This window comes from Miniopterus natalensis, chromosome 6 (assembly GCF_054644295.1).
Source record: "Miniopterus natalensis isolate mMinNat1 chromosome 6, mMinNat1.hap1, whole genome shotgun sequence".
In the NCBI taxonomy this organism is placed as follows: Eukaryota; Metazoa; Chordata; class Mammalia; order Chiroptera; family Miniopteridae; genus Miniopterus; species Miniopterus natalensis.
The window spans coordinates 7,321,613-7,348,190 of record NC_142086.1 but is presented as its reverse complement, the minus strand read 5'-3'; the positions used below and the strand labels follow the sequence as shown (position 1 = coordinate 7,348,190).

Sequence of the window (26,578 nt, the reverse complement as noted above, 5' to 3'; positions counted from 1 at the left end):
TCTGCCGAGAGGACCCCGCGTCAAGGCTGCCCAGGGAAAGCCGCGGAGCATCTCAGCCCCCCCAGAAAAACTTCCTCCCGGGTTTGCAGCATAGAGGAATGTGCGCGGAGCCGCAGCCGCTCGCGCTCTCCGCCGCGCGCCGCCGCTCGCCCCTCGCCCCGGCTCCCTTTCTCTTAGGCTCGCTCCACGCTCCTCCACTCTCCCTTTTCCCCTCTGCTTTTTGCAAAAATAATAATAATAATAATAATAATAATGAGAAGGGGGGAGCAAAAAAAGAAAGAAAAGAAAAAGCCAAAGAGAAGGCGCAAATCATGCACAATATTGTCTTTTGCGGTTTATCTTCCTGGGGAGAAACTTTCACCTCCTCAGCCGGGCGGTGAGCGCGAGACTGATAGCAGCAATCATTCCTGCAGATAAATGAATTGAAAGGACGACACCGGCCCCCCCCTTGATGAATGGGCGCGGGGGGAGGCGTCACGTGCCGCCGCCGCCAGCGCCGATTGGCGCGCCCGCCCTCGCCCCGCCCGCCGCCGCCGCGCCAGCCGAGGGCGCGCCCGGGCGCCGCGCGCCGCTCATTGGCCCGCCCGCCTCATCAATCCCAGGTATTGTAAAGCGCCTGACACCCCCTTTTGACAAACCCGGCTGCCAGGGGTAGCAACTTTTTTTTTTTTTTTTTTTTTTTTTTTGCCAAAAATTGTTTCCCCTCTTCTCATGGAAGAAAAAAAAAATTGCCACGATTCCTTTTTCTTCTGGCAGTCACACGCATTTTCCCGCCGCGCCCTCGCCCTCTGCCCCCTCCCCCCGCCCCTCTACCTTGTCCTTCCTCGGACCCGCTCCGCTGGGCGGCGGGCGGCGGCGGGGTCGGGGCGAGCGGGCGGCGGGCGCGGGGCCGCTCCGCGCGGCGACGGCGCTTCCAGAACGTCCGATTCAGCAACTTTCTTTTCTTCCTCCCCCCTCCCCTCCCTCCGAGGGCAGCAAAGGAGGCTTTTGTTATCTGCTGCTTTTGAAGTTTGCTTCTCTCTTGCCTTGTCCCCTCCTGTTTATAATTTAAGATCTCGGGAGCACACGGACACTCCACTCTCTCTTCACCAAAAAAAAAAAAAAAAAAAAAAAGTGATTTGTCAGGATAACCGATGGCCTCGATTCTCTTACTTTTATCAAATCCAGCAGGTTTCCTTCGCCCCTGCACACACACACCCCGCAAATAAGCACAGGTGGGTGAGAGCTCCTAACTTTCTAGTGGATTGAGGTTTGGGGTTTTTCATGGCAAACTGGAAACGTTGTTGCCGAGTCCTGCTTTTTCCCCCGTCCCGGCTATTCTTCAGCCTCTCCCTCTCCCTCGGCTCCCTCGCCGGCCCGCGGGCCCCTCCTCTGCCCTCCTGTTCCCAGCCCGGGCCCCTTTCATTCAGGTAAAACTGTAAATTTCCCAACGCGCCATTGTTCTTCACAACTGTCCAAAGCTCCCTAGAAATCCCCGAATACTTTTTTTTTTTTTTTTTTTGGTATTTAAATCCCCGATAGATAGAACCAATGTAAATTTTGTGACATTCAAACCTTTTTGAGTTCACAAATCAGTCACCCTTGTCACAGTTATTGAAATTCCGCAACTCGCCACACCAGGACGGTGGAAAAAACGGGCGCGGTCTTTGTTGCCGACCAGGCTTTTGATCGCCAGGGAAAATTTACTTACCTTCAGATGAGTGAGCAGAAAAAGAAATAACACTCCCTTTGATTTAGTTAGGAAAATGCAGACATTTGGATTCAGTGCAAACATACAACACTCGCTTGTTTTCGCGATGCGGCCCTCGATTAACCTGTCTTTGCCCAGCGCAAAGTCTATTCAACAACTGCGCGTAGTTGCTTTTTGTCCTGTCCACAAAGAGCCATTGACCATATATTAAAATGATTGTTGAAAGGTAGAAGAGTATGGCACTTAAAAGCAGCAAAAAAATCCCTGTGACTCAATCAATTAAGGCGAGTAACATTTAAGCGTTTCAAAAAATGCAGACGGATGGGAGGGAGGGATAAAGGTTGCGTTTCTCCGCAGTTCTGTTTAGAACCCGGCCGTCCCGCCTGAGGATTTAGCCCAAGCGTCTGCATATTCATTAGGTCTAATTATTTTCTAGTAAGGAAAACACAAAAAGCCAAGAGTCGGAATCTTTCAATTTGCCCTTTGTTTCCAACTTCATTTGGCGTATTTGCAGCTGAACCGGAGCCCTAAACTCTTTTTGCGGACAAAGAAGCCCCAGCTCATCCTTTCACAGGCTCCGGGTTAGGAGGCTCGGCCGCGGCGGGGAGAGCGGGGCGCGGGCGGCCTGCGCCCGGGGCCGCGGGCCGGGGAGGCCGGGCCGCGCCGCCGCCGGCTGCCTGTCGGGTCCTCTCGGCGGCTGGATTGTCACCTGGGGCGCGCGAGCTGCGCCGCCCGTTCCCGGCGCTCTCCCCTCCCGACCCCGACTTGTGCAACTGGGATGGTTTCCCGGTGTCTGAAGAGACCTGGCCGAGCGTTTGTGCTTAGGCTGGGAAATAGAAATTTGAGAAAGAAAAAAAATTCAGATATTCTGTCCCCAGCAACAAGTCTGAGTGCAGCGGCCCAGCATTCCAGACCGGCTCGACTGGGCTGGGGTGGGCAATGGGGGGGAGGGCTTGGGCTTGAGGGGTGTTAAAAAAAAAAAAAAAGCATACACTTCGAGGGCCTCCAACATATCTGTTTTGAACAAAGTGTGTTGTGCTGCCTGCAAGGGGAGGTTGGATCCTGACACCAATGCAGTTGTAGGAGCCTTATCTGCAAGTTTTCCATAGAGGTGGGACTGCTATCACCAGGAAGAACTAACAGTGAACCCACCTCTCCTGCCTTTCAAAAAAAAAAAAAAAACAAGGGAGGGGACATTCGGGGGAAGGGTAGCCATTGGGAGTGGAGAGCAAAAATAATTCTTCAAAAAAGAAAAGTCAGTCTTCTCTCCAGTCCTGGAAAATCCAAAGGGGACGCTGACAAGAGAGTCTTTTTAGGAAATGCGTCCAAATATACAGGGTAAGAGTGAGTGTACGGGGGGAGATAAAAAAGTTGTGGGTTGTAGAAGTTATCAAGTGGGATTTGCGGCGCTCTCTGCAGGAAGCGAAAGCGGCTCCAGTTCAAAGCCACATGCACCAACGTGACATATAAGCCATTAAAATATCATCCTGACGGCTCATTTCTGCTCCGTCATACATTCCCTAACTGCTTCCCGAAAGCTGGAAAAAGAAATGAAGGATGACCGCCTCGCTGGAACCACAAAGAGAGGCTCGGAGGGGTTTGTGGTCCCCCCTCAGCCACCCCAAAGTGATGTGCAGAAATGAGGCGACCCCAGCAACAGGTGGAGCGGGGTAAGTGCGTGAGCCCAGGGGGCAGACAGAGGGAACCTGGACCCTCAGCAGTTTGGGGGCCACTGGCACCCAAACCCCACTGGGGGCAGAGGCCCATCCAGAGGTTCTCCCCCAATCCCCTCCCTCTCTAGCCCCCCAGCCGTGAGTACTGGCCCCACCCCACTGGCACTGGGGGGAGGAGGGGTCCCTTCTACACAGGGGCAGTGACGGGGCTGAGTCCATTCCTTCTCCCCAGGAGAGGGGGGAGGGGCAAGGGGACCGGATGGCGCTCCAACTGGCAAGGGGACCAAAAGCAGCTTGTTGCCCGCCTGCCCTCCCTACCTCGCCTCCGTGTAAACTGCCTGGGTGTCCACGTGGGCACAGGAAGGGGAGTCGTGGCCCTGACCTTCCCCCGCGCGGAGCGAGCGGGACCCGCGCCGGGAAGGGGCCCCTGCCGGCCGCCTCTCTGCTTTGCCCCCAGGGGGCTGGCGGGAGGGACTCGGCTGCCCCTTCCCGGGGTCAAAGGAGCCACGGTGGCCCGGCGGCGGCAGGACGGTGGGACTTCTCCGCGGCAGCCGGACGGCCGGCGCTGGCTGGGCCGGGCGCGGGCCGGACGCTCGCCCTCGCGGGTCCCGGGGCGGCCTCGGGACGCTGACCGTGGGAGCCGCTCTCCGCGCCGCCCGCCGCGGGTGTGGAACGTGGCTTTCTGTCGCTCAGGTGCAAACGAGGGCGAGGACTGGTTCTCCGGGGAGCAGGCCGCAGGCACCTAGGGCTCCGGGCACTGCCCTGACACCGAGGGGCACTGTAAATCAGGGGCAAGAGGGGCGGAACGGTGTCGGGCTGCGCAAGAGAGCAGGACGGCCTCAAAGGCTTGGCCGGGAAGCTTGGGGTTGATGAATGGTCCGTGGGGACAGCTGGGACCTAGCGAGGTCTTAAGAATGGAGAAGGGGCGTTGGAAGGTTCAACTTGGCGGGCACCATCTGCAGGAAACTCCCTTTGGCTTCCAAGGTCATTTCTCCCCCCTTGGGGAGAAAATTTCCGGCGGCTTAGGCGGCACAGCAACCCCGGGGGAAGCACCACCCTCCTTCCCTGCATCCAGCCGCGGGCAGATTTAGGGGTGGGGGTGGCTCAAAGGGATGGTTAAATATCCAGGCTGGTCCTTCAGGCGACTCACTCACGCAAACTAGCGTGGACACGCGGAGGCCGCCCAGCTTTCAGCCGCGGGCCGGGACCCGAGCTCTTCCCTCCCGGGAACAGAGTGAGGAAAGGCCGGCACACACCCAGCCTCGCACCCCAGCGTCCTGGTATTCGAGGGCCCGGCGGAGGGGAGCCGGGAGGGGCCTGGTGCAGCTGACAGCAGCGGGCCGCTGGCAACGGTGGGGAGGGCTTTTGGCCTTGGCCTGGGCGCTCCGAGGAGGAGGCCGCGCCGGGGCCCTGCTCCGCACCCGCGCTGAGCTGCGGCCCGCAGGCTAGCGCGCCTTCTTCTTAGGGGAGCCTGCGGGCTACTCAGAGTGGGGCGGCGGCGAAGGCTGGCCACCAGAGCCCCTAGCTTGGGCAGCAGGCTGCAGGTGACCTCTGACCTTGACTAGGACCACGCAGACTAGGGTGACCCCGCAAAATGGGGCCTTTTGCATGTACCCACCCGCCTAACCACTTCTTGGCTCTCCCCCAACACCATTAACTTACTAGGGCTGATGACACCTCTTCTCAGGATGTGGAAACGCAGGCAGATTTCAGTGGGTCTCCAGACCGTGCTCCTGAATGGTGGTGATTCAGTGGCCGGCCGGTGTGAGAAGACAAGTCAGGAGCAATCATTTGGGGGAAAATCAAGCCTAGCATTTTCAGGGCTTTTAAATCCTTGGATTTTGGGGAATCTCAGGTCCAGGGGCCCAGGGACTGCTCCCCAGTTCTCTCACTCCTCGTTCAATGAGATGACCAGCTCGCTAAGTGGGGTCAGAGTTTGAACCAAAGACGGTATTTACCCTTGTTCCCTACACTGGCTGGTGATGGAGCTGCTACAGAGAGCAGCTTGAGGTCCCAGTTCCCTGCCTGAAGTCCAGCCTCTGCAGCAATTGTTTGCATGCCTATGGGTTTGTAATGCACAAAACAGTGCCAGGACCTGGGGGTAGAAGTCGCCTAGGCCTCTTAAATGGAGGGCTTGAGTGAACAGGGTTTGCTAGGGAAATTCACACCCATTTTCTTCAGAAGCAAAAAAGTAAAGTCTATTAGTTCCAACCAACCAGGACGGTTCCCCTGCATGAGGAAATTTCAGAGTAAAGACACCCAGCATGCCACCCCTCTGTAGGAATGCAAAGTTGGGCCTGCTTTCTCCTCTGGTTTGTGTGGGAAAGAGCTTATTACCTTTGGGGATGGATGTCTTTTGGTTAGGAAGAATTGAAAATAAATAAAACTCTTTGGGAAATGGTGAGTCTACTCCCCCCCCCCCCCCCTTTCAGGCTTGAACCTTTAAAAGAAGGGAGAGGGAAGGGTGAAAACACCCAAAGTAGTTCAAGCCCCAGATGGAAGGCAAGGAAGCGAGAAAGAGATCTTTGAACCTAGAGAACTGGAAAGCCTTTCAGATAGCAGAGCCCCACTTGGATTTGGCCTGCGGTTCAACAAGTTAAACAACCGCTTGTTCTGTGGGCTGGAGTGTCAAGACAAGCAGACTTCCTCATTGACAGAGGGCTTGTTGTGTTTGTCCAGCCTGAGACCTTTTCAATGACTGTTTGTCTTTCTAGGCCAAACTGAGGGCCGGGCCGGGTGGATCCCCTCTGTTTGCTGCTCCACTGCCTTTCCTCGCCTGACAGATGCAGAGGTTCCCGGGGTGGGTTTCAGGCTTTAGGATAACCAAAGGCTTGCTGGTTCTATCTGAAAAGGGAATGTGATAAAGAATGCACATATCTTACTTTGGGGGAAGCTGGTTGTTTCTGACTTTCTTAAAGAAGAAATGGGACGGATGATAGAAATGATACCTTCGCCCCCTAATCTGGGGGATTTTATATTAACTTTGAAAAATTAGCCAGTGATGGCTTCCAAAGGGGCTTGGGGGAAGAAGCCATGTGAAGGATTACACACCAGCAGAGTAGAGCAGGATCTAGAAATCTGCAAAGAAATCTCTCTTTTCCCAGTTTCAAGAGTTACAACTCAGTTTCTAATCTGCTAACCTCCCGGCCCTCCCCATTATGTTTCACTAAACTCGTTAGTACACTTAAAGAAAATAATGGATGCTTCTCATACAATAAATTCAAATTCTAAATATTAGAGATGGTTGAACACTGACTAACTGAAAGGGTGCTTAATTCTACCTGCAAGGAAGATCAATAAATCAGTTTAAGATGAAAATATTGTTCGGGAATGATGATTTTAACATTTTTTATCATCAGGGATATGCTGTTTTTCAATGAATACAGGAAGTTCCCAGCAGAGTTCTTTTTTTTCCCCCCATTGCCAGATTTGAAAATGGTCAAAGAAAGACTGAAAGACTCTTCAGATTAATGCTTCCTTTCACTCACACAGGCAGGGCACAGAACCTTGCCATACAAACATGGATAAAATTATTTAGCTAGTAACTGTTTCTCTCTTTTTCCCCCCTGAACAGGCTCAAGGGCAGAAAATGAGGCACAAGACTTCCTTGGTGATGAGGAAGCGGCTGCGGTTTTCCCGAACCGCTCTGAAGGAGCCCAGTAAGTTAAAATCCTCTTTTGAACGCTGATTTGCTGAATCAATTTAGCCAGGAAGTTTTGTTTTGTCTTTTGCTTGTGTTGGTTGTGAGTTTCGGGGTGTTTCTTGACTTCAGGTGAAACTTAGGACAACACGTTGGTGTCTGATGCATTTTCACACAAGTGAGCGACTAAAAGTCCCACCAGCTGCTGACTAATCTCCCTCAGTGCCTTCTCATCTGGACTGGGGGTTCTAGAATTAATATTTGACGACTCTCTCATTGAAACAACCACCCCTGACCTTCTGCAGTTCCACTGTCACATTATTCTATGACATATTCATCTGAATTCATTTCCAGACGATTTGATTGGAATGAGGTTTGACATGTATTGGCTTCCACGAAAGAAGCATACTTTGATCTTGGTGATGGGGCTTACATGATATGCATCATCTTTACCCGGGACACCAGCCTTCTGCAATGTGGTGGTGATGATCTTCCCACAATGTGGTGTCTGAACAGGGAGTGACTGACAGCCGCTCAGTCAGGAATACCTTCATTGTGAAGAATTTAATTTAATATTCCATTTAGAATAAGCATATGATTTAGGGTTGGGTGTTTCCCCTTCCAGGCTTCTAGTTTTCCTCATTTCAATTACACCACCAGCTGACGGTTGCCTCCAAGGTGTTTCTTTGTTGGTAGGAAAAGCAACCTTCTTAACAAAAGTTAAATGACAAATCAGGAAATGGCTCCTTCTATTATTTTGGGAGGATTTGATGGCAGAATTCTCCAGAGAGGTGTGGTTATTATGTAAATTCAGTTGTTTTAATTCTTCAATACTGTTCTGAAAAATCCTTTAGCCATGTTTCTTAATCTTTTGTTGAAAGATGTTTTGCAGAACCATTGTTTGAAAATTAAATTCTATCCAAGTATATTTTCTTTCATACTCAGTTCTATTAATGCTGATTAAAGCCCAAACTTGCATAGCAAAGGGGAGGAAGGTCTCCAAAATCCTGATAGATCTCATCTCTTTTGTACAATTTGGGCCTGGAAACAGGCCCTCCTGGGGCTTAAGTTATTTAATTATTTTTCCATAAGTGTAGAGACAACCTCTTACTGCGGGGATCCTGAAGTCTATCTGTGAACAGCCTATGAAGATATTTGTCTCTAGTCTGGGGTGGTAACCTGGTCAGAAATGAGGAAGAAAGGATTGAACAGGTGACTGCAGATTTAGATGCAGAACATTCAGGCAATAGGTTTAGGCTTAACCGGCCTCTATGCAGTGGCCCTCAGCTCCTAGGATACTGTTTTGGGCATAATCTGCAACATATAATGACCATTTAGCATTGTTTAAAGGAGCAAAATTGAAAAATAGCCCAGTTATGGATCTGAAATTTCCCTCACTTCTTTCCTTTCCAAGGGAGAGAGAACAGACATTTCCCCATTAGAGCCAATGATGTGAGGAGTTCTGGCAGATGGTAGCATCATCAAATGTCATATTTCTATATAGCAGGACTAGAAAATCATTTTAGTTTATGCTGTTGCATTAGTCTGGCTGGGACAAACAAAGGTATGTAGGGCATGATTCTGGGCACTGGAGGAATGGTGAAGGTCTGTTGGTGAACCGTGCTCCAAACAGGCCCCCTTGAAAGACTCCAGAGCTTCTCTGACTCTGCTGAAAGATCTCTGGGCTGCAGAATATGTCTTTTTTTTTTTTTGCAAATGAAGCAGGAAAGTGGACTCAATAATACAATAAGCCCTAGAATGGTTAGGAAAAGAATGTTCCAGCCAAGCATTTGGCATTGGAAGTAGCTGTGGTGAGATAACGTTCTAAAAGAAAAAATGTGATCACCACTGAGGGGGATACTACTCCCAAGCCTGCCCAATCAATAGTCAGCCAAACCTGAACTCCTTGCTATCTGGGCACTGGAAGACTCAAAGGAATGTCTCTGAAAATTAAAATATGCCCCCCCCCATTGATGCCCCACCTGTCTTTTGTGGTTAGCTGGATACTGCTTAGGTGTGAATTTCAGAGATAAGCCTTGAAGGCCCTTATGTAATCACCCAGAGTTTCCTGTTTATAAATATTAGTGGGTGCAATGGATTTTTCTCTCCCTATCTCTGTCCCTCGAGAAATGTCCAGATGTTTTCAGTGCTTCAAGAGAAGGCTGCATCTGGGAGGGAGCTCCACAGGGCCAGGTAACTGTCAGTGAATTTGACTGAATCAGATGTATCTGCCCTTTTGCTGTTGGCACAAAAAGCCATACACATGTTCAAAGCTTTTCAAGGTAAAGTTAGTAAGTGAGTGTGTAGCGTACTAACAGTTTCTGTGTATAAGACCTCTGCCTCTCATCCCTGGAGTCCACAGAGTCAATGCTTAGAATTCAACAGTCTGCAAACTTGGATGGGGGGAAAATGCATCTTTATTTTCAGCACCTTCTAATGTAAAGTTATAATTTTCTCCTTTGCAAGCGTGGGCAGCAAACACAGTACTATGAGAATTCCCTAGCTTCACCAGGCTTCCAAAAGGGTCTACAGCCTCAAACAACTTAAATACCCTTGTTCTGTACAGTTATTCAAAGAGTAAGATGCAGATGGGGTCACGGTGTATATATTAAGAGATCCATTTTTGTGCAGATCAGAGTTTTAACGGAAGTCAAAGTGGATGGTGAGTCTGACAAACATCCTGAACAGTAGGTTGTAGATGGCATCCATGGGAAAGAAAATGTAATTGCTGAACTAGTGCAAAAGTGCCCGGCACTTAGGTCGGAATGCTGCAGGAGGGGATGTGTTGAGGGATGATTGGGAGAAACAGCAAGGGTCCCAGGGAGGAACACACACGTTTGGGGTTTTGGTTTTGATCTATTTTCTGAGCCTTGCTTGGGTTCAGCCCAGACTAGCCTAGAAAGCTGCGTCACTCAACAGACACCTGCACCACGGGGGTTTTGGAACCACCCACAGAGACTAGGAACCCCTGGGCTGGAGACAGAGCTCATCCTGGCCAGGCTTGGAGGAAAGGAAAACAGGACAGGAGACCAGAGAGGAGGCACCTGTAGGCAGAGGGGTGAATCCTAGAAAGTGAGAGTTGGAGAGAGTGAAATCCAGGAAAGGAGACAAATAAATCCTCAAAGTCTAGTCTCCACACTGCCGTGGAAGCCCTTGGTTTCCAGAGCAGACGGGATGGGCTGTCAAATGCTCCCCTTCAACTTTTTTCTTTTTGTTTTTTCAATGCTAATGCAGCATCTATTGGTAACGTTGCTTAAGCTCTTCCGGCTGGGCTGGAGGAGCAGAAAGCCCTGCACTTTCAAAGGCAGGGGAAATTGTTGTGGAAGTTAATCCCTCACTAAAATGCACCCCAGGAGGAACAATGTATTAAATGAAGAAAGTCTCAGAGAACCTGCCAACCATTATAAATAAGTCAATTATTTTTAAAATTTAAAAGAAATCCTTATTTACTGGCCCGGAAAGGTACACCAGTACTCGCTGCTGGGAATGGGTGGGCAGCTCAGAAACCCTGGTCCGAGTTCACAGCAATCTGTGCCAACTTCTCGCCTCTGCTGCGGGTACGAGGATTTTTACTCCGTCCTTAAAACTTCTCTTAAAACCCCTTCTCGGCTTTGGGGTGCTTTCTATGGCCACCAGGGAGGCCCGCGTACTTAGGTGGGAATTTTCGGCTGGAGACCAAGGCAGGGCTTGGAGCCTGCAGCCCTTCCTATCGCCAGGCGACCCAGCCGGCCCAGCGGGTCGGCAGGGACAAAGGATCCCCAGCCACCCTCGCCGGGCCAGAACTGAAGGGGTTCTTTCCCCCTCACACCCCCACCCCAAGACGGTGGACCCCGAGGCCCGGTAGGGAGTCTGCGAGGGGAGGCCAGGAGCCCACAGCCCTCCCACAGCCCCGGCCGGTAACGCGGCGTCTGCTCTAATCAGAACCCTGAAGGCGAGCTAGGAAGGAGGCAGAGACTCTGGCCACGCGCAACAAGTGGGGGGAGCGGGGAGTGGAAGTGGCCCCTAAATACCCATTTTCAAAGACAGGTTCGGTCTGGGGGCGGGGTCCCCAGAGCTCAAGACCTGGGGGAGGGAGGCCGGGAGAGGGAGGGAGTGCCCCCCCTGGCTGCGCTCCCCTTTGTTTCCTTGGCCAGTCCGCCCGGGGCGCTGCGAGCTGCGCCCAGAGCACCCCGAGCCCCTCTCAGGAGGGCCTGCGGGTTCGAAGCCAGCCTCCGCCGGTCATCACCTGCTCCGGCTCACTGCTGGCTCTGTCAGGGCTGGAGCCTGGGGTTCCCGAGTCAGTGAGAGCGCCCGGCACCGGGAGGAGGGGCCTCCAAGGCTAGGGGGGCAGAGGGGAGGGGAGAAGAAAGGATGCAAGTTGGAAGGCTTGGTGTGGCCTGGGCTTGGGGGGGGGGGGAGGTGTGTGCGTGAGAGAGAGAGAGAGAGAGAGAGTTTTGGGGAGGGAAAATGAAATTAGGCTCAAGGGCTGCTAGCCTGGGCGCTCTCTTGCTCCGGCCGCCTGGTCTGCAGCAGCCTTCGGTCCCTGGGGCCCCGCCTTCGCCTCCACCGGGCTCCTGGGACAAGCCTCTGAAGCAGTCAGGGTGCCGCGGGCGCTGCCCACGAGCCGGGCGAGGCCGGGCACCTCCGGCTGCCCCCGGGACGCGTGCAGCGCAGCACCCCTCCCCACAGCCGGGGCGCCGAGGCGTTACCGAGCCCTGCTCGCTTTCAAGCAGATGCACCCAGCTTTGGGGGCCGAGGGGGGGCGGGTTCAGGGGCAGAGAAAGGCTCCGCGCGCGGGTCAGAGCGCATGAGCAGTGAGCAGTGGAAGTGGGAGCCGATGGGGGGCGAGGCGGGGAGGAGCGGGAGCAGGTGTGTGCGTGCGTGTGTGCGTGTGTGCATGTGTGCGTGTGTGCATGTGTGCGTGTGTGCACGTGTGCGTGTGTGCGCGTGTGCGCGTGTGTGTGCGTGTGTGCACGTGTGTGCGTGTGTGTGCGCGCGCGCCCGCGCCAGGCGAGGCCTGTCACCGCTGACGTCGGGCCGGCGGCGGGCCAATGGGCGGCCTGGGCGATTGTTCCCCTCCGCCGGCCCCGCCGGGCCCCGAGTCTCTATTCACCGGCCTACGCGCCCCGCTGCCGCCTCTGTGGTGCGCAGGTTTCAAGTAGGCTTTAAAGACCGAGAGAGAGGAGGGGGGAAAGTCACAGTCCAGAACTTAAGGGGGGAGTCTGCCGAAGTTGTTCCGTGGTTTTCTCCCCCCCCCCCACGCTGTCAGGTGACCGTGGCCGGAGCGGCCCGACCTAAGGAACTCCGGGGAGTCTGCCCGGATGCAGCAGGCCGCCCACTCCCAGCGGACCTGGGCGCTAAAATTAGTATATATGGCCGCGCTTCAGCAGCACCACCACCTGCAACACCCCGCTTCCCTCACCCCCACGCCCTGGCCGCCGAAGCTCGCTCGGGGGGCAGGCCCTATCTTCCTGGAGCAGAGGCTAGGGGCTCGCAGCCGCCCACAGACTCCGCGCTGCGCGCCCGCCGCCCCCTCCACGTGCCCCGCCGCCACCATGCCCCTTAGGCTCGCGCGGCGGCGGCGGGCTCTGCCCAGCAGCGGCCCAGCCCGACGGCCGGGGCGCTGGGCCTCGCGCCGCCTGCGGGGTTTGCCGCCGCCGCCCGGCCCGGGGGCTCGGCGCTGAAGGCGGAGGCTGCGGCGCGGCGGGGCCGGGCCCGCCCCCGGGGCCGGGCGGAATGCTGCGCTCCCGCCGCCCGTTCTCACGCTCGCTATTTGTCTCGACCGCAGGTAGTGGCTCCGGACGCCATGACCCCCAGCTCGCGGCAGCCTCCAGCCCCTGGGTGTTCCCTGGCCTTCGCGAACAGCCTCCCGAGGCCTCCGCCAGTGGCACTTTGAACGGACTCCTGCGTCTGGGGCTCCCCGGAGAAATGTACGCGCGTCCCGAACCCTTCGCGCCGGGACCCGTGGCCCGCGGCGACGCCCTGGCAGCTGCGGCGGCCCTGCACGGCTACGGGGGCCTGAACCTGACCGTGAACCTCGCCGCGCCCCATGGTCCCGGCGCCTTCTTCCGCTACATGCGCCAGCCCATCAAGCAGGAGCTCATCTGCAAGTGGCTGGCGGCCGACGGCCCCGCGCCCCCGCGCTTCTGCTCCAAAACTTTCAGCACCATGCACGAGCTGGTCACGCATGTCACTGTGGAGCACGTCGGCGGCCCGGAGCAGGCCAACCACATCTGCCTCTGGGAGGAGTGTCCGCGCCAGGGCAAGCCCTTTAAAGCCAAATACAAACTTGTAAATCACATCCGCGTGCATACGGGCGAGAAGCCCTTTCCCTGTCCTTTCCCGGGGTGTGGGAAGGTCTTTGCTAGATCAGAAAATCTCAAAATACACAAAAGAACTCACACAGGTCAGTATTCGGCAAATCTCATGCAGATCCTGTGGGGAAGCTGGAGGCCTCTTCCGGGCCCTCGGGCTGGATTTCCTCAAGTTCCATCTGGGGAGATGGGGGGATATTTGGTGTTTCCATGAGCCAAGCCCATAAAACATTAATTATGCCTTTCTATTAGAATCACAGAGGTTCCCGAGGCTCAGCGTGGGGAGAATAGTAGGGGATTTCTGCTCTGGCGGCCGGGGGTGACCGTGTTTGCATCTCTGAGTGTGCGTATCTGTGTTCCCCGCTCATTTAGCTTGATTTTAAGGTATTTAAAATAGTACTGTTTCTCAGTCTTAAAGATATAGGAACAATTTAATTTTTCCTGGCTTCTTTGGCGAGCACTCATCCAGCTTAACAACCTGACCGCCACCTGAACTGAGGGGTCATCAGGCCCTTGGCGCCTTCTTTAGGATTTGGGGTCTCTCGGCTAACTTTGGCCCTGTTTTGGAGCCTAGATGACTGGACACTTGGGACAAATCCTCCCTTCTGCTTTAGCAGAGATCCAAGGAGACTCATCGGCCTTAAATGTCATTTACCGAGCTGTTAAGTGAAATGGGGACATGTGTCAACCACATCTGTTAGTTCTAGTTAACAGAAAGAAAAGGAACCAGGGCAGGAGCCTGCGAAGTCGAACTTCTCCGGCCAGAAGCATCTCTCATTAATGCAATTGCAAGGAGAAAGTTCTCACACTTCCCAGCACAGCCCGTGAAGTCACATTAATTAGTTTGCAGTCATGTTTGTATTCTAGTTAGCTAGGGTTTTCTCGCCCACCCCCCAAGTTTAAGAGGTCAACATTTCCCCTCCCCTATCGCTTTTTTGTTTGGCTGGTTTTTGTTTTTTGGCGGGGGGAGAACGGACCGGAGTGAGACCAGGGTATGAAATAAGTTCCAGCTTGAGGCCCCGCTTCTCCTACTCCCCGGCGCTCTCTTTTACTCACCTCTATTATTGGTGGAAACATTGGCAATTATTAGAGCCAAAGGACTCTCCCAGGCTGGCCGTGTCCGGGAAAGAGCCTGGCTAAGGCCCGCCTTCTCGCACCAGCCCCGCAGCCTGGGAGGAGGTCCGCGGCCGGGACCCTGGCACACGCGGAGGCAGACCAACGCCTGCTTTTAGTCTCCGGTTTTATTTCTAGAGCGCGTCTGGAAACGCAAGGTTTTCTGGAGCCGTCTCCAGGCCGCCCCCGCCCCGCCCCCTCAGGGTGTCCTCGCGGGCGGCCTGGAGGAGGTGGGGTGCTGCCCGCCGCCGGCCGGCCGTCGGGAGCGGGCGCCCAGTAGAATGGCGGTCCCGAGCCCGAGAAGGAGCCGATTTTTAATGACCGGGGAGTTCTAAACTGACAAACTTTCACTGCGCTTTGTGGGCCTACTGTTTGAAGGCCGTGAAGCAGAAAATGGTTAAATTCTCAGTGCAATCGACCTACAGCAGAGAAGCGAGTTCCGTGCGCCCGGGCCGGCTCAGGTTCACTTCTGTTCAGGACCGAATTCTAGGCGCGTCCTTCCCACGGGCAGCCCCGGAGCCTTGTCGCTGGAGCGAAAAACCACAGAGCCTCGCCTGGCCGCGCCGGCGTTTCTCTCAAAACCCCTCCCAAGTAATGAAAAGGGGGGAAAAACCAACAAAATGTTTCTCAAATGGCAGTAGACCTCAGTACGAATTATTCATGAAGACAGTTCAACAGGAAAATAATTGCCTTTTCAAATATTAATGGCGTTTCATTTCCTCGAATCGCGGATGCGGCGACTAGGAGCTGGTGGTTTCTCGGGAGTTAAAGTCTGTCCGGATCGGAATCCCGGCCCGGCTCCGGGGGCGGCCGCCCCACGCCCGGGCCTGAAGGCTTCCCTTTGTGGCGGTCTCCGCAGCCCGGGAACAATGGTGCCGCCCGGGGTGCCCGGCCCGCCGCGCCCCGTCCGCCCCCCGCCCGGGTCTGCGCCTGGGACGCGCCACCTTCCCAGGCGGTGCGCGGAGGCGCGGGGCTCGGGTCTGAGGCCGAGGAAAGGCCGCGCCGGGGCGCGGAGGCCCGGACGCGCCGGCCCAGCCACAAGTGCGCGAAATGGCGCTGGCGCCCCGCCCCGCCGCTGCCAAACGCTGTCCGCGGGCCGGGCGCGGCGCGAAGGGGCCTCTGCCCGCAGCCCAGCAGCTGGGAGGAGACTCGGGCCGTTCACGACTCGGCCCCAGGACGCTGCTCGGGGTGGGCTGCGGGCCCTGGACCAACCCTGCCCCTCCACAGCCACCCACCCGGGCTCGGAGCCCAGACCTGGTGGGAGGGACGGGGCGGGAGGCAGTGCGGGGGGGGGGGGGGTAGGCAGGAGCCCCGGGCGCCTCCAGCACTGCGGAGAGGCCGCGGGGGCGCGGGGCGCGGGGCGCGGCCTCCCAGGGGCCTAGGAACTTGCAGCTTCGCGCGTCGCCTCCAGTGTCCTGCCTTTTTCCGCCTCTGCTCCTGGTCTGGGGCGAAAGCATTGTTTGTTTTACGTGAATGTCCAGCGAGGCGCTCACAAGGTGGGACAAGTGTGGGGGGGCACAGTCTTCAACGCCGTGCAGCCTCTGTTTTCTCAGCAAATCTTGCTTCCTTTCGCGGGTCCCGAATTGCATGGTTCTTGTAAGAGATTTTAGAGGGGAAAAGGGGAGTGGAGAGGAAGAAAAGTTTTAGTTTGGCAAATACCAACAGGGATTAAAGGGAAGAAGACGAGGGGTAAATAGGGACACTGACTTATTTTGCGTATCTCTTTATTTATTTATTTTTATAAAACGGCGCCGGTGTCCCAAGAAACAGCAGACTAGCGCCGGTCTAGCCCGAGTCCTGCGGGGCAGCAGGGCCCGGCCGCAGCCTCGCCGGCTTCACACACCCGCCGCGCGGAGGCGAGGCTGTGCAGACTCCGGCCCGCCCGAGCCTGGGCAGGCCCCCGGAGAGGGTCTTTGTTTCAGCCTGCCCCCAGAGCGCCCACAGAGGCTCCAGCGCTCCAGCCGTGCGCCTCCGCCGCCCCCCGGGCGCTGGTCGTGGTTCCCTGCACCCCGCGGCACCCGGCTGCCTAGAGCGCCGGGACACTTTCGCCCCCTCGCTCCCGCGGCGTCGCGGGCCCCGCGGGGACCTGGGCTTCCGCGTTCCCGGGCTCCTTCCCCCTCGCCGCGGAGCCAGCCGGCCGCGCGCTCCCGGCCGGGCGCGGCCCTCCGGTGTCTCCAGCCCAGCGTGCACTCGCGCCTTCCCGCGGCCCCACAGGGCATCGCACCGGGAGCCGGGTCCTCGCGGCTCGGCCCGCGGGGCCAACTGGCCCGCCCGCAGCAGCTGCGCTCGCGCCGAGGCCTCCGCGCTCCCGGGTGCGGCGCGTGACAGGCCGCGGGGCCCGCTCGGCCGGCAGATCCCGCCGCCGCGGCCTCTCCACTCGGCCTGCGAGGCCCGGCTCCCGGGCGCGGCGGTCCCGGAGCCGCCGACCTCTCGGCGCGGCCTGGACGGCTGGTGCCGCGGGCAGCGTCATAAAGTAGGGCCGGCGGCGCGCGTGGGGCGCGGGACCCCGAGCCGCTTAGGCAGGGTTTGAGGAGCGCTGCTAAATGTTTGCCCTCAGGCGGCCCAAGGGAAGGGGGGCTCCATTTCCCGTAAATACCGCCTCTGAAGTGAGTCATTGCTCAGAGTACCTTTCCCTACGGCTCGTGCATCGGGGGCGCTTTCTTAAATCATCCCCTCGCCTCGGCCTTTACACGGAACCTACTTTAGGAAACAATTTGGGCCAGGGCGGGGGGGGGCGGTGCGGGGGGGGCCTCTGAGTGGGGAGCAGAGGCCTTTGGCAGAAGCAGCAGCTGTGAACTGGGCAGATGAGACCTCTTTGGTCAACTCTGTTCTCTGGGCAGAGGAGCTTCTGGCTCCGGGTGGAGAGAGTTTGGAGGAAAACAATCGGAGTGGATCGGGATTTTCCAGGACGGAAGCTCCTCTAAGATGGAGTCCTCGTCGCTCCTCCCCCTGCCCCCCCCCGCCCCCGGGCCCGGGCAGGAGAGGGGGGTGCAGGTCCGCCCGAGGCAGCCCAGAGGGCGCGCTCCGAGCCCGGCGGAGGTGCGGGACCCGAGGGGCCGAACACAAAGGTTTCTGAAATCGTCACGGGCTCTTTTCCAAATAACGGAAGAGACGCCGGGGGAGGTTCGTGAGGCCGAGCCGGCCGCGGCTCACCCGCACTAACGTCTCTGCATTGCCTCCGCCAGGGGAGAAGCCCTTCAGGTGCGAGTTCGAGGGCTGCGAGCGGCGCTTCGCCAACAGCAGCGACCGCAAGAAGCACTCGCACGTGCACACGAGCGACAAGCCCTACACGTGCAAAGTGCGCGGCTGCGACAAGTGCTACACGCACCCCAGCTCGCTGCGCAAGCACATGAAGGTGCACGGGCGCTCCCCGCCGCCCTCCTGCGCCCGCTACGACCCCGCCGCGCCGTCCGCCCTCGACTCGCTCTCTTCGGACTTCGGCCGCGAGCCCCCGGTGGCCTCCTCGGCGGCGGTGGCGGCGCGTGGCGCCGAATTGAGAGAATGGTACGTGTGTCAAGGTCCTGGCCGGGTCGCCACTGCCCCCGCCGCGCCGAGGCCCGCGCCAGCACCTGGCCCGCGCCGCCGGTAGTAGGGCCGCTGCTCGGCGGGCACTGACTGCTAGTCTAGGCCCCGGCCTTGAGGCTTGAAGAGAAGGTGAGGAAGGAAGAGGGAAGGAGGAAGGAGGAAGGAGGAAGGCAGGCAGGCAGGCAGGCAGGAAGGAAGGAAGGAAGCTTGCCACTAATAGTTGTTAGAGCTCATTAAATATGCTGATAAAATGTCCATTATTTTGAAATGTAAATATGGTACTCATTTATTGTACAATCACACCAGTACCCCCCCCCCCCCATGCTCACATCCACACAGACACCTTCATGGCTGGGTAGCATGAAACCAGTGCAGTGTTGGGGTAGAGAAGGCAGATAAACAGACGGGCAAAAAAATATATATATATATATATATATATATATATATAGAGAGAGAGAGAGAGAGAGAGAGAGAGAGAGAGAGAGAGAGAGTTTATGTGCAATCTTGGCAACTTCAGGTTGACAAAAGTAAGACCACAAAGTCCTCCGGAGATTCAGAGGATGGGAACTGTTTTCCTCGGGCCTGGGCCGCTGGGATTGCCAGCCCCACTCCTTTCTCAGTTCCCAGTTGGAGCCTCATCTGAAGTTCGGATCACTTATATCTTACCTCCTATTTCCCTCCTCTTTTGCTTCCTTACAATTTCCCACCACCCAGCTGTCCTTTGAAACCAAAACACACAAGTTCCAGATCCCAGAATTTCCAAGGACTTCTGTAAAAGAGATGAGAGGGTTTCCGCGGCACCCTTGGGGACCGCATGCCCTCCCCAGTGGACTGACCCGAGCACACAGGTACATCTGTCTGCTGGCCTGCCTGCTTCGTATGGACGTTATATAATTGGGGTGGGGGGTGAGTCCAAACAACAGGAAATTCAGGCAAAAGAGTGCTAGAGGGGCTTTAGGATTCAGTGCCCCAGGTCTCCCCAGGCCTCCCGCGCTCTCCTGCCTCCCGCCCTTGCGGGTCTCTGCCTGCGGCTGCGGGCGCTGGGAGCGCAGTGAGCCAGTGACGTCACTGAACCCAGGCCTCCACCGCAAAGGGAGCCCCCCCGGGCCACGGTGTCTGGATAAACTGAGTCAATTCTGAGGTGGTCTGTCAAAAATAGTACAGTGGTGGCCTTAACTTTTTTTTTTAAGGTGAAGGAGGGGACAAGAGATGAACTGCAATAACGAATGTTTTAAAGGCAAACACCCAAATGGGCTTAGATTGAATGTGTATTATTATTTTATTTTTTTAGAGAGAGAGAGAGAGGAACATCAATGTGTTGTTGTTCCATTTACCTATGCATTCCTTGGTCAACTCTTGTATGTGCCCTGACAGGGATCAAACCCAAAACCTTGCTGCATCCGGATGATGCTCCAACCAACTGAGCTACCCAACCAGGGCTGGGTCTGGATGTGTATTTTATGTGCCGGGTATTAAGTCCCCAGAAAGAGAACCAGATGTTGGTGTCAGGGGAGAGGAAAGCCTTTGCAACTGTTGCTAAGGGGGGAGGGGATTGGGAACTATTTCAGTCTGCCACCCTTCGGGAGAATGGGGCTTCCCAGAAATCCTCGTTCTGTTTAGGAGGAAAAAAAGAAAGGGGGGGGGGGGCACCTCGCACAGACCCATTCCAGTCCCCTAAGAATTTGGAGATAAGTAGGGGTGTGGTATTCCCACCTAGGGGGGACCCTTAAAGAGTTCAGTTTTGAAAGTTGAGCCCAGCAGACAAGTCCTGGCCCTGCCACTCTGCTGGGTCTTCCTCTGCTCTCCTCTTCAGAGGCATTAGGCAATTATCGCTCCTGCCCAGCAGCCCCCCAGTTTCCTCAGATAAATAATGTCCTAACTGAAGTGGGACTGTTTTCATGACTCCTAATAAGAAGCAGAATCTTCCCAACACATCCTTGGTGAATCTCTCCTTCTGGAAGGGGGTCCACCAGCCCCTCTTTCCCGCACTGCAGTAGGGCCCCGAGGCTGCCTGGTCGAGGCCGGGTTGGCAGCAAATCTTGCTCGGCTCCCGGAAACGCCCCGCCCCACGGCGAAGGGCACAGGGCATCTGGGCAGTCTGCTTGTTCTGACGATCTTCAGAAATTCCCCCGTCCCCAGGCGGACTCGTTGCCTTCCACCCCCACCCAGAATAATAAAATAAAATAGCAATGTTTGGTCGGCCACTCATCGCCTCTAATTTTTCATCCGCTCGTTACAGATGTCCTCCGCGTGGCTCGTCGGTGCCCGCGCCCGCGCAGCTGAGAGCCCGCCTCGCCCGCGACATCAAAGGGCCGCGCACAAAGCGCCGCGTCTCCGCCGCGGTGCATCTTCATGGTAAGTTAGGATTTCTATGGCAATGGGCAAGTCGCACTGAAGTCCTGAAAGGCCGAGGCTGGAGCCCGTCCAGGCTTTTCATTAAGGACATAATATTTACGTCTAACAGGCCTTTTTTCCTGTGTATACAAGTATATATTTTTGTTTGACGCGGACTAAATCATTTTCATTTAATTTCCGGTAAACAAAACCCACGCGAATGGGCACTTGTTCCCGATCATAATAAAAATGGGTAATAATGTGAGGGGAGAGAAAGGCCGCTTGAATCGCCGCTCGGCCCCTTTGTTTCTGCTTTCTGCGGTGATCAGAGGGCGCATTTGGGTTTGATGGCGAGTTTCTAAAGGCGAGGAAATGGTTTTTAAGAGGGGAAAGAAAAGGAGAAAGGTCTAATCAAGCTCGGGCCGTTCAAAGGCTCGGGTTCTGGGGTTGAAAGTGTGAGCGGACGGCGCATCCGCACGCCGCGTTAGGCTCGCCATGGAAATGCGCGCGGGCCGCGGCCCTTCAAAGGCGGCACACTTCCCCGCAGACCCTCTCGGACGCCGCATTCGCGCCGACCTTTGCTTTCACGCCATTTAATCCTGTCACCGCGCTCTCCAGTGTACCTTCCCCCCGGGACCCCCTCGCCGGCCTTTAGGGGTTCACCCTGCATTCTAATGGCCGGGGCTCGGGGCCGGGGGCGCTTCCTGGAAAGGGAGGGGCCTGACTCTGCGCGTCCTGGCTGCTCTTCCAAGGGGCTCCAAGGTCAGGAGTAAATAACTTTAGGGCAACCCCAGAAGCTAAGCAAGTGAGCATTCCGAGCTCTCGGTTTTGTGCACAGACCTCTCTGCATCTTGAGCAAGGTGGAGGCCTGAGTTTGAAAGGGGCTTGCCGGGCAGGGGGGCCACCCTGGATGAGTCTGGGAAGTTCAGGCCGTGGCTTTCGGTCCTTTCCACTTTGGCCCCCAGGGCAGGCCATCCTGCCCCTCTCTCCCAGGAGTCCCTCGCAGCCCCCCAAACTGGCTTCTCCCTAGAGTGCTGTGTATGGTACCCCTCAGGCCTGGGCTGGCCCTGGGCACGAGCTCAAGAGTGCAAGGCCAAGGGGAGAGGGAAGATGGCAGGAAAGTTAGAAGTCCATGTTCCCTTAATTGTCATGTTGTTTATTTTATCCAAGTACCCCAGAGAATAGGGGAAAAATAAACATGGTGGAAAAAATCAAACAGTGGAGTCTTCTTTAGTGCCAGTCCTTGTGGTTGAATGAAAAGGATGGTCCGCTTTCTATTGAGCTGAGAAATCTTTGAAGTGGGAGTTATTATCTGAGACATTCCTGCCTGTCGTCCTAACAACGCTGATGAAACGTAAAAGGCTCTTTGTCAGCGATTTGTTCTCCTCTCTGTCAAACTCCCTCTGCCCTGTTAGTTTCAAACCGTTTCTAAAGAGATAAAAATCAAACTTCTTTTAAAAAGAAAAGACACGCACACTAACTGGTAACTTTAGGGCTAAGTCCTGCTTGGGGGAAAACAAAAGTAATGCAGAGACATCAGGTCCCAGGCCCGTGGAGGTGTGCAGATGTTGAGGGGCCCTTTGCACAGGCTCTGACTCAAGTGTGCAGGCTTCTCTATGCTCTGGCCTGCACTCAGTCAGTCCAAGTCAGGTCAGCTGAGCCTCCTCTGGGGACCCCTCAGGCTCCCAATATTCTTGCCTGGGATCCTTGGAACCTAAGGCTGCAACAAAGTTATTGTTAATATTTCCTGCTCCTTCAAAGACAATCTCTGCTAAAAGTAGGCCCATTCTGTGTTTCCTCTCACTAGCAGCAATCAGCAAGCCTTTTTGGCCATTAATAGACAGGAGAGCGGCTTGAGGGAGAGAGACTTTTTTTTATATATATAATTTCCTGTTTTCCTCAGAATCTTGGCAATTGGAGTTCAGAAGATTTAGTTTACAAGATAGTGACCCCAGAGTGCATGCAAACGCCCCCCTGCTCCCATCCATATAGGCAGTTCTTCATGTTATATTGTGCCCAGGAAAAATCGTTCACCCTGTCCAGATTTCCCCAAACCTCGTTCATGTGGTTTTAAAGGTGGTTTAAATAAACAAGGATGCTTCAGTCTCTCAACTCCATGTGTGCTGACTAAATGATTTGTAAAGAAGTTTCCTCAAGCTGTAACCCATGCTGTTATTATAGTTGCAACAAAATGTCTCTTATATTGATTTTTAGTTGCTTACTTGAGGTCCCCATATGTTTATTTATCTCACTAATTTATGAGAGAATGTAATGATTACAATAAATGTGAGTTATACAGACAGGCAAATGTTTTGTAATCATAATTCACACACACACACAAACCGAACTGAAACCTTAGACTATTTAGCATCCTCTCTGTTTGTGATTTATCATCTGTCCCCTTAGCATCCTAAATTATGAACTAAGTTGAAATTTTTAAAAAAAGTTGTTACAAGTACTTGACTGAAAGTGATTGTTCAATGAAAACACAGTTGCAAGAGTTGGCTTAATCTTGCTGTAAATATGTAAAAGTGAATTAAAAGCTGTGATTGATTTTCCCTCCAAAGATCTTTGTGTACACAGACCTGCATTTTCCTATTTTCTTTGGAAATAAAGGATGTGATGTTTTCCTTCCTCTTTTGGATCTGAGTGTCTTGTTGCTTCATGGTCCTGGTAAAGGTGTGGACTCTCCCACAGCCTCCAGCCCTCTTCCCTGCCTTCCTCGCAGCTACCCAGGAACATCTCTGAAGTCTAGTTGTTCAGGGTAGAAAAACGGAGGGACCCACCAAAGTTGCCATCGTGGAGGAGACCTCCCTCACCCCCAGCTTCGCCCAGTGACATTGGCCCTCGTCAACCGACAGCCATTAGGAAGGAGAAAAGGTAACAGTCAGTGTCTTCCCGAAAGGCCGCCTTTCCCGCGGCCCCGCACGGGGCACCCTCCCACCAAACACCTCTGCCTTTCTAGGGAAAGCCAGTAGTTGGAGGGAATAAAAACAAGGAACGAGAATCACAGGGCAGGCTGGCTCCAGCCCCCGCCTAAGCCCTGACCCGGGACGCGGGGCCCGGTTGGCTGCAGCCTCCCAGCCGTTTCCACTCCCTCGGGCGATGCGCAGAACCGCCAAGGGCCCAGCCCTCAGCGCGCGTGGCTACAGGCGCCCCGCGCTTTCCTGAGCCCGACTGGAATCCTCGGTGGCGTTTAGCGTCTGATGCAGGGGCCCTTCATCTGACCCTGTCTCTGGAGAAATAATTTTGGATTCTCCAGGACCACAGGACTCACTAGAGCCTTCCCCCACCTACCCAGCAGTCAGGGAGCCTCTAAGCCCCGGTGTCCCCTGGGTGGGCGCGGAGACCCCCTCCGCTGGGCCCGGCTCCACGCGTGGGAAGCAGGTTCCCGCGGGCCTGGCGGGGCCCGCGCAGCGCTGAGCGAAAGGACCACCGCTTTGGGGGTGGGAATGCTAGGTCTCCCTGGAGAGCACCTCGGAGGCCCAGCTCCTAGCGCAAGGGATGCAGTGCTGAAGGCAAGGCTGGGAGAGGGACCCCGCGCAAAGGCGAAAGGGCGACACACCTGCGGGTGTGAAACGAGCGGCCACGAGAGGAAGGCCCCCGGGAGCCACGGGGCAGGAGGCCGCTGGACAGCAGAGCTGGGGCAAACGCGCCTCGGGGCTCTGGCGGAAGGAGCCCCTCCTCCAGCTCCGGGACAAGTTGCGCGCCTCCCCAGACCCGGCCTTTTGGCCAAGCGCGCTCCTTAAGGCCCTTTCACGGACAGAATGGGTGCGGTGGGGAGCTAGTGGGCTTGGGAAGAAAGCTGGGCTTGCGGGGCCCGGCTCCTCCGGCCCGGCTCTCCTCTTCGCCGGGCTGCCCGGAGTCCCAGCACAGCGCGGGGGGCGGGGGACCCCGAGTGGTGGCCCCCACCATCTCTGCGAGCGAGGTGAAAAGAGAGTCTTCGGAGGGACGGCTGGCCCTGGCCTCCGTGGTCTCGGAGGGGGAAGGGCCTGCCTTTGAACCTCTTAGTTGGAACTGGGGTGGAGGAATCCAGGGGTTAGAGAGGGAAGGGCTGTGCGCTGGGCGCCTCCGCGCCCCTCCCCTAGGAGAGCTCGTACTCCTTGGCAGAGGGTTGAATTCAGTGGTTCTCAAGGGCCCCCGTTTAGCCTCACCCTAGAGACAAACTCCCCTGTCTTCTGGGGAAATTACCCCCCCGCACCCCGCAATGGCAGGGCGGAGGGCAGTTTGGGGAAATCTGAGACTGTCAGTTATTCCCTCTGGGCCTCGCAGACCAAACATTCCCGTGGTATCTCCTCATCTGCTAACATAGAATTTAGAAGTTTGTTTTGAGCGTTAAATAAGATAATCCCTGAACTATTTAGAATCTGCACGGTAAGCGGTTGTTATTATTATTTACATGGCAGCACCTTTTAGACACACCCAGTAGCATCTTCCTGACTCAGATCTCTAGGCCCTCCTGGAAGACGTGGCATCAGCGGGGGCCATCGGCAGGGAGCGCTCCTCCCGGAGCAGGCGCCTGGCTGCGGGCTCTGCAGCCACCGGAGTGCATGTTCTGGGAGAGGTTCAGAGCCCTACGCAGCGGGTCACCAAGGCAGAGACAATAATTTATTTTAAAAGGTTCAAAATAAAGTGAAGGGAATTAAGTGTATGAGGGTGCAGAAAGAGGCTGGAACCCCCCCCCCCATTGTCTTAATGCCACCCCCCCACACACACACTTGTTGAGACACTAGCACTACAGTAAACTCTATGGCCAGGCCAGCCCAAGTGTTGATTTAAATTTTTTTTAAGTCTCTGCCGTTAGTGTGAGTCCCAGGTTGGGTTTTTCAAGACCCAGGTGTGGAGGGTGGGAAATGCAAGTGGAGGGGGTGTTTTGGGTGGGCAAAAGCCACACGAGAACACATTTTTTCCGGGAAGGGTATCAGGGCCCGTTTCATAATAATAGTTTTCTGATACAGAATCCTCATTCCGGGAAAACTAATAACAGCTACCAAGTGGCTGAGGATCCCACAATAATGTTTCACTTGTCACCTACTTCCTATCTGGGCATGAGGGTGGCCTTGCCTTTTAACCCAAATGTCTTCAATGAGGAAAGTGCCTGAGAGTTTTCTAGGAACTTCATCAAGTTCAAACCCCCAAACCATTCAGGAAAAAGGGAAACTCAATGGACAATTTAGGGGAGGCTTGGTGGTTTGCCTCTGAATATTCCAGTGGTTTTGCAAACATCCAAAACAGCTGGATAGGAAAAAAAAATGAAAAAAAAGTTACAACAGGATGCAAGTTAATCAATGTAATTATGACCAGGGAGGAGGGCTTGAAGCCTGTTCTGCATCGTGGGCTTCCTTAGAGCCAGCGTAGACTGTATGGGCCAAAGTGCAGGACAAAAGTGTTGATTTGTACAAAACAAGTAGAATGGGGGATGTGCATGGTTTTGTATCTCCATCCATCGGCAGCCTTGGAAAATGTCTGCAGAGAGAAGAAACTAAAATTGGGTAAATTTCTGTGGCTTTGGTTGGACCCTGAAGTTGTAGAATAATAGCAAAAATAAGAGGGAAAAACAACAGGAAGAATATTATCAGATGATTTATATTGTATATCAGAAGGATGATCTAGTTTTTCATTGCCTGTGACTGACAGCTGGCCCGTGCAAGATCAGATTAGCCAGATGAGATAATATTCTTTGCCAGAACTGGGGAGAAACTGCAAACAGTTCAAGGTCTCCTGACCTGAGCCACTGCAAAGCCTTGCTCAAGGTGTAATGAGGCCTCTACCTTTCCTACTCATCAATGTATTCATTAAGTGTTTTTTCTTTATTTATTTATTATTACTTTTAAATTTTTATTTATTTATTTAAATGTATCTTTATTGACTTCAGAGAGAGGAAGGAAGAGGGAGAGATAGAAACATCAGTGATGAGTCATTGACTGGCTGCCTCCTGCATGCCCCCAGCTGGGGATGGAGCCTGCAACCAGGCGTGTGCCCTGACCAGGAATCGAACCCTGATCGTCTGGATCCTAGGTCAATGCTCAACCGCTGAGCCATGCCCAGCTGGGCTCATTAAGTGTTTTTAAAAATACACCCAGCATGTTAGTAAAAAGTGTTCTGTCTGAAATATGCATATTTCTAAGTTATGAAAAATAGGCATCTGGCCCCAAAAGCTTTGCTTACTTATTTTCTCTGAGAGAAATGAGAGTCACCTGATGCACAATGCATATAAACAATTCTGAATCACACTATACCCACTTTCATCTGAGAAATTTTGTGTTTCAAATATGCCATAAAAATTTCCGCTACATTTTCTGCCACTGCA

General features: G+C 54.9%; 1 protein-coding gene across 1 annotated transcript in view; it reads left to right on the top strand.

The window, feature by feature from the left end:
- Positions 1-4,276: 4,276 nt before the first annotated feature.
- The window catches only part of ZIC4 (Zic family zinc finger 4), a 34,988-nt gene continuing 12,686 nt past the window's right edge, over positions 4,277-26,578 (top strand). The window contains exons 1-5 of the mRNA XM_087818512.1: positions 4,277-4,347; positions 6,938-7,022; positions 12,771-13,388; positions 17,595-17,994; positions 20,174-20,289. Of these exons, the coding sequence (XP_087674638.1) occupies positions 6,953-7,022; positions 12,771-13,388; positions 17,595-17,994; positions 20,174-20,289 (1,204 nt within the window). The 5' untranslated portion in view covers positions 4,277-4,347; positions 6,938-6,952. The remainder of the gene's footprint in view (positions 4,348-6,937; positions 7,023-12,770; positions 13,389-17,594; positions 17,995-20,173; positions 20,290-26,578) is intronic.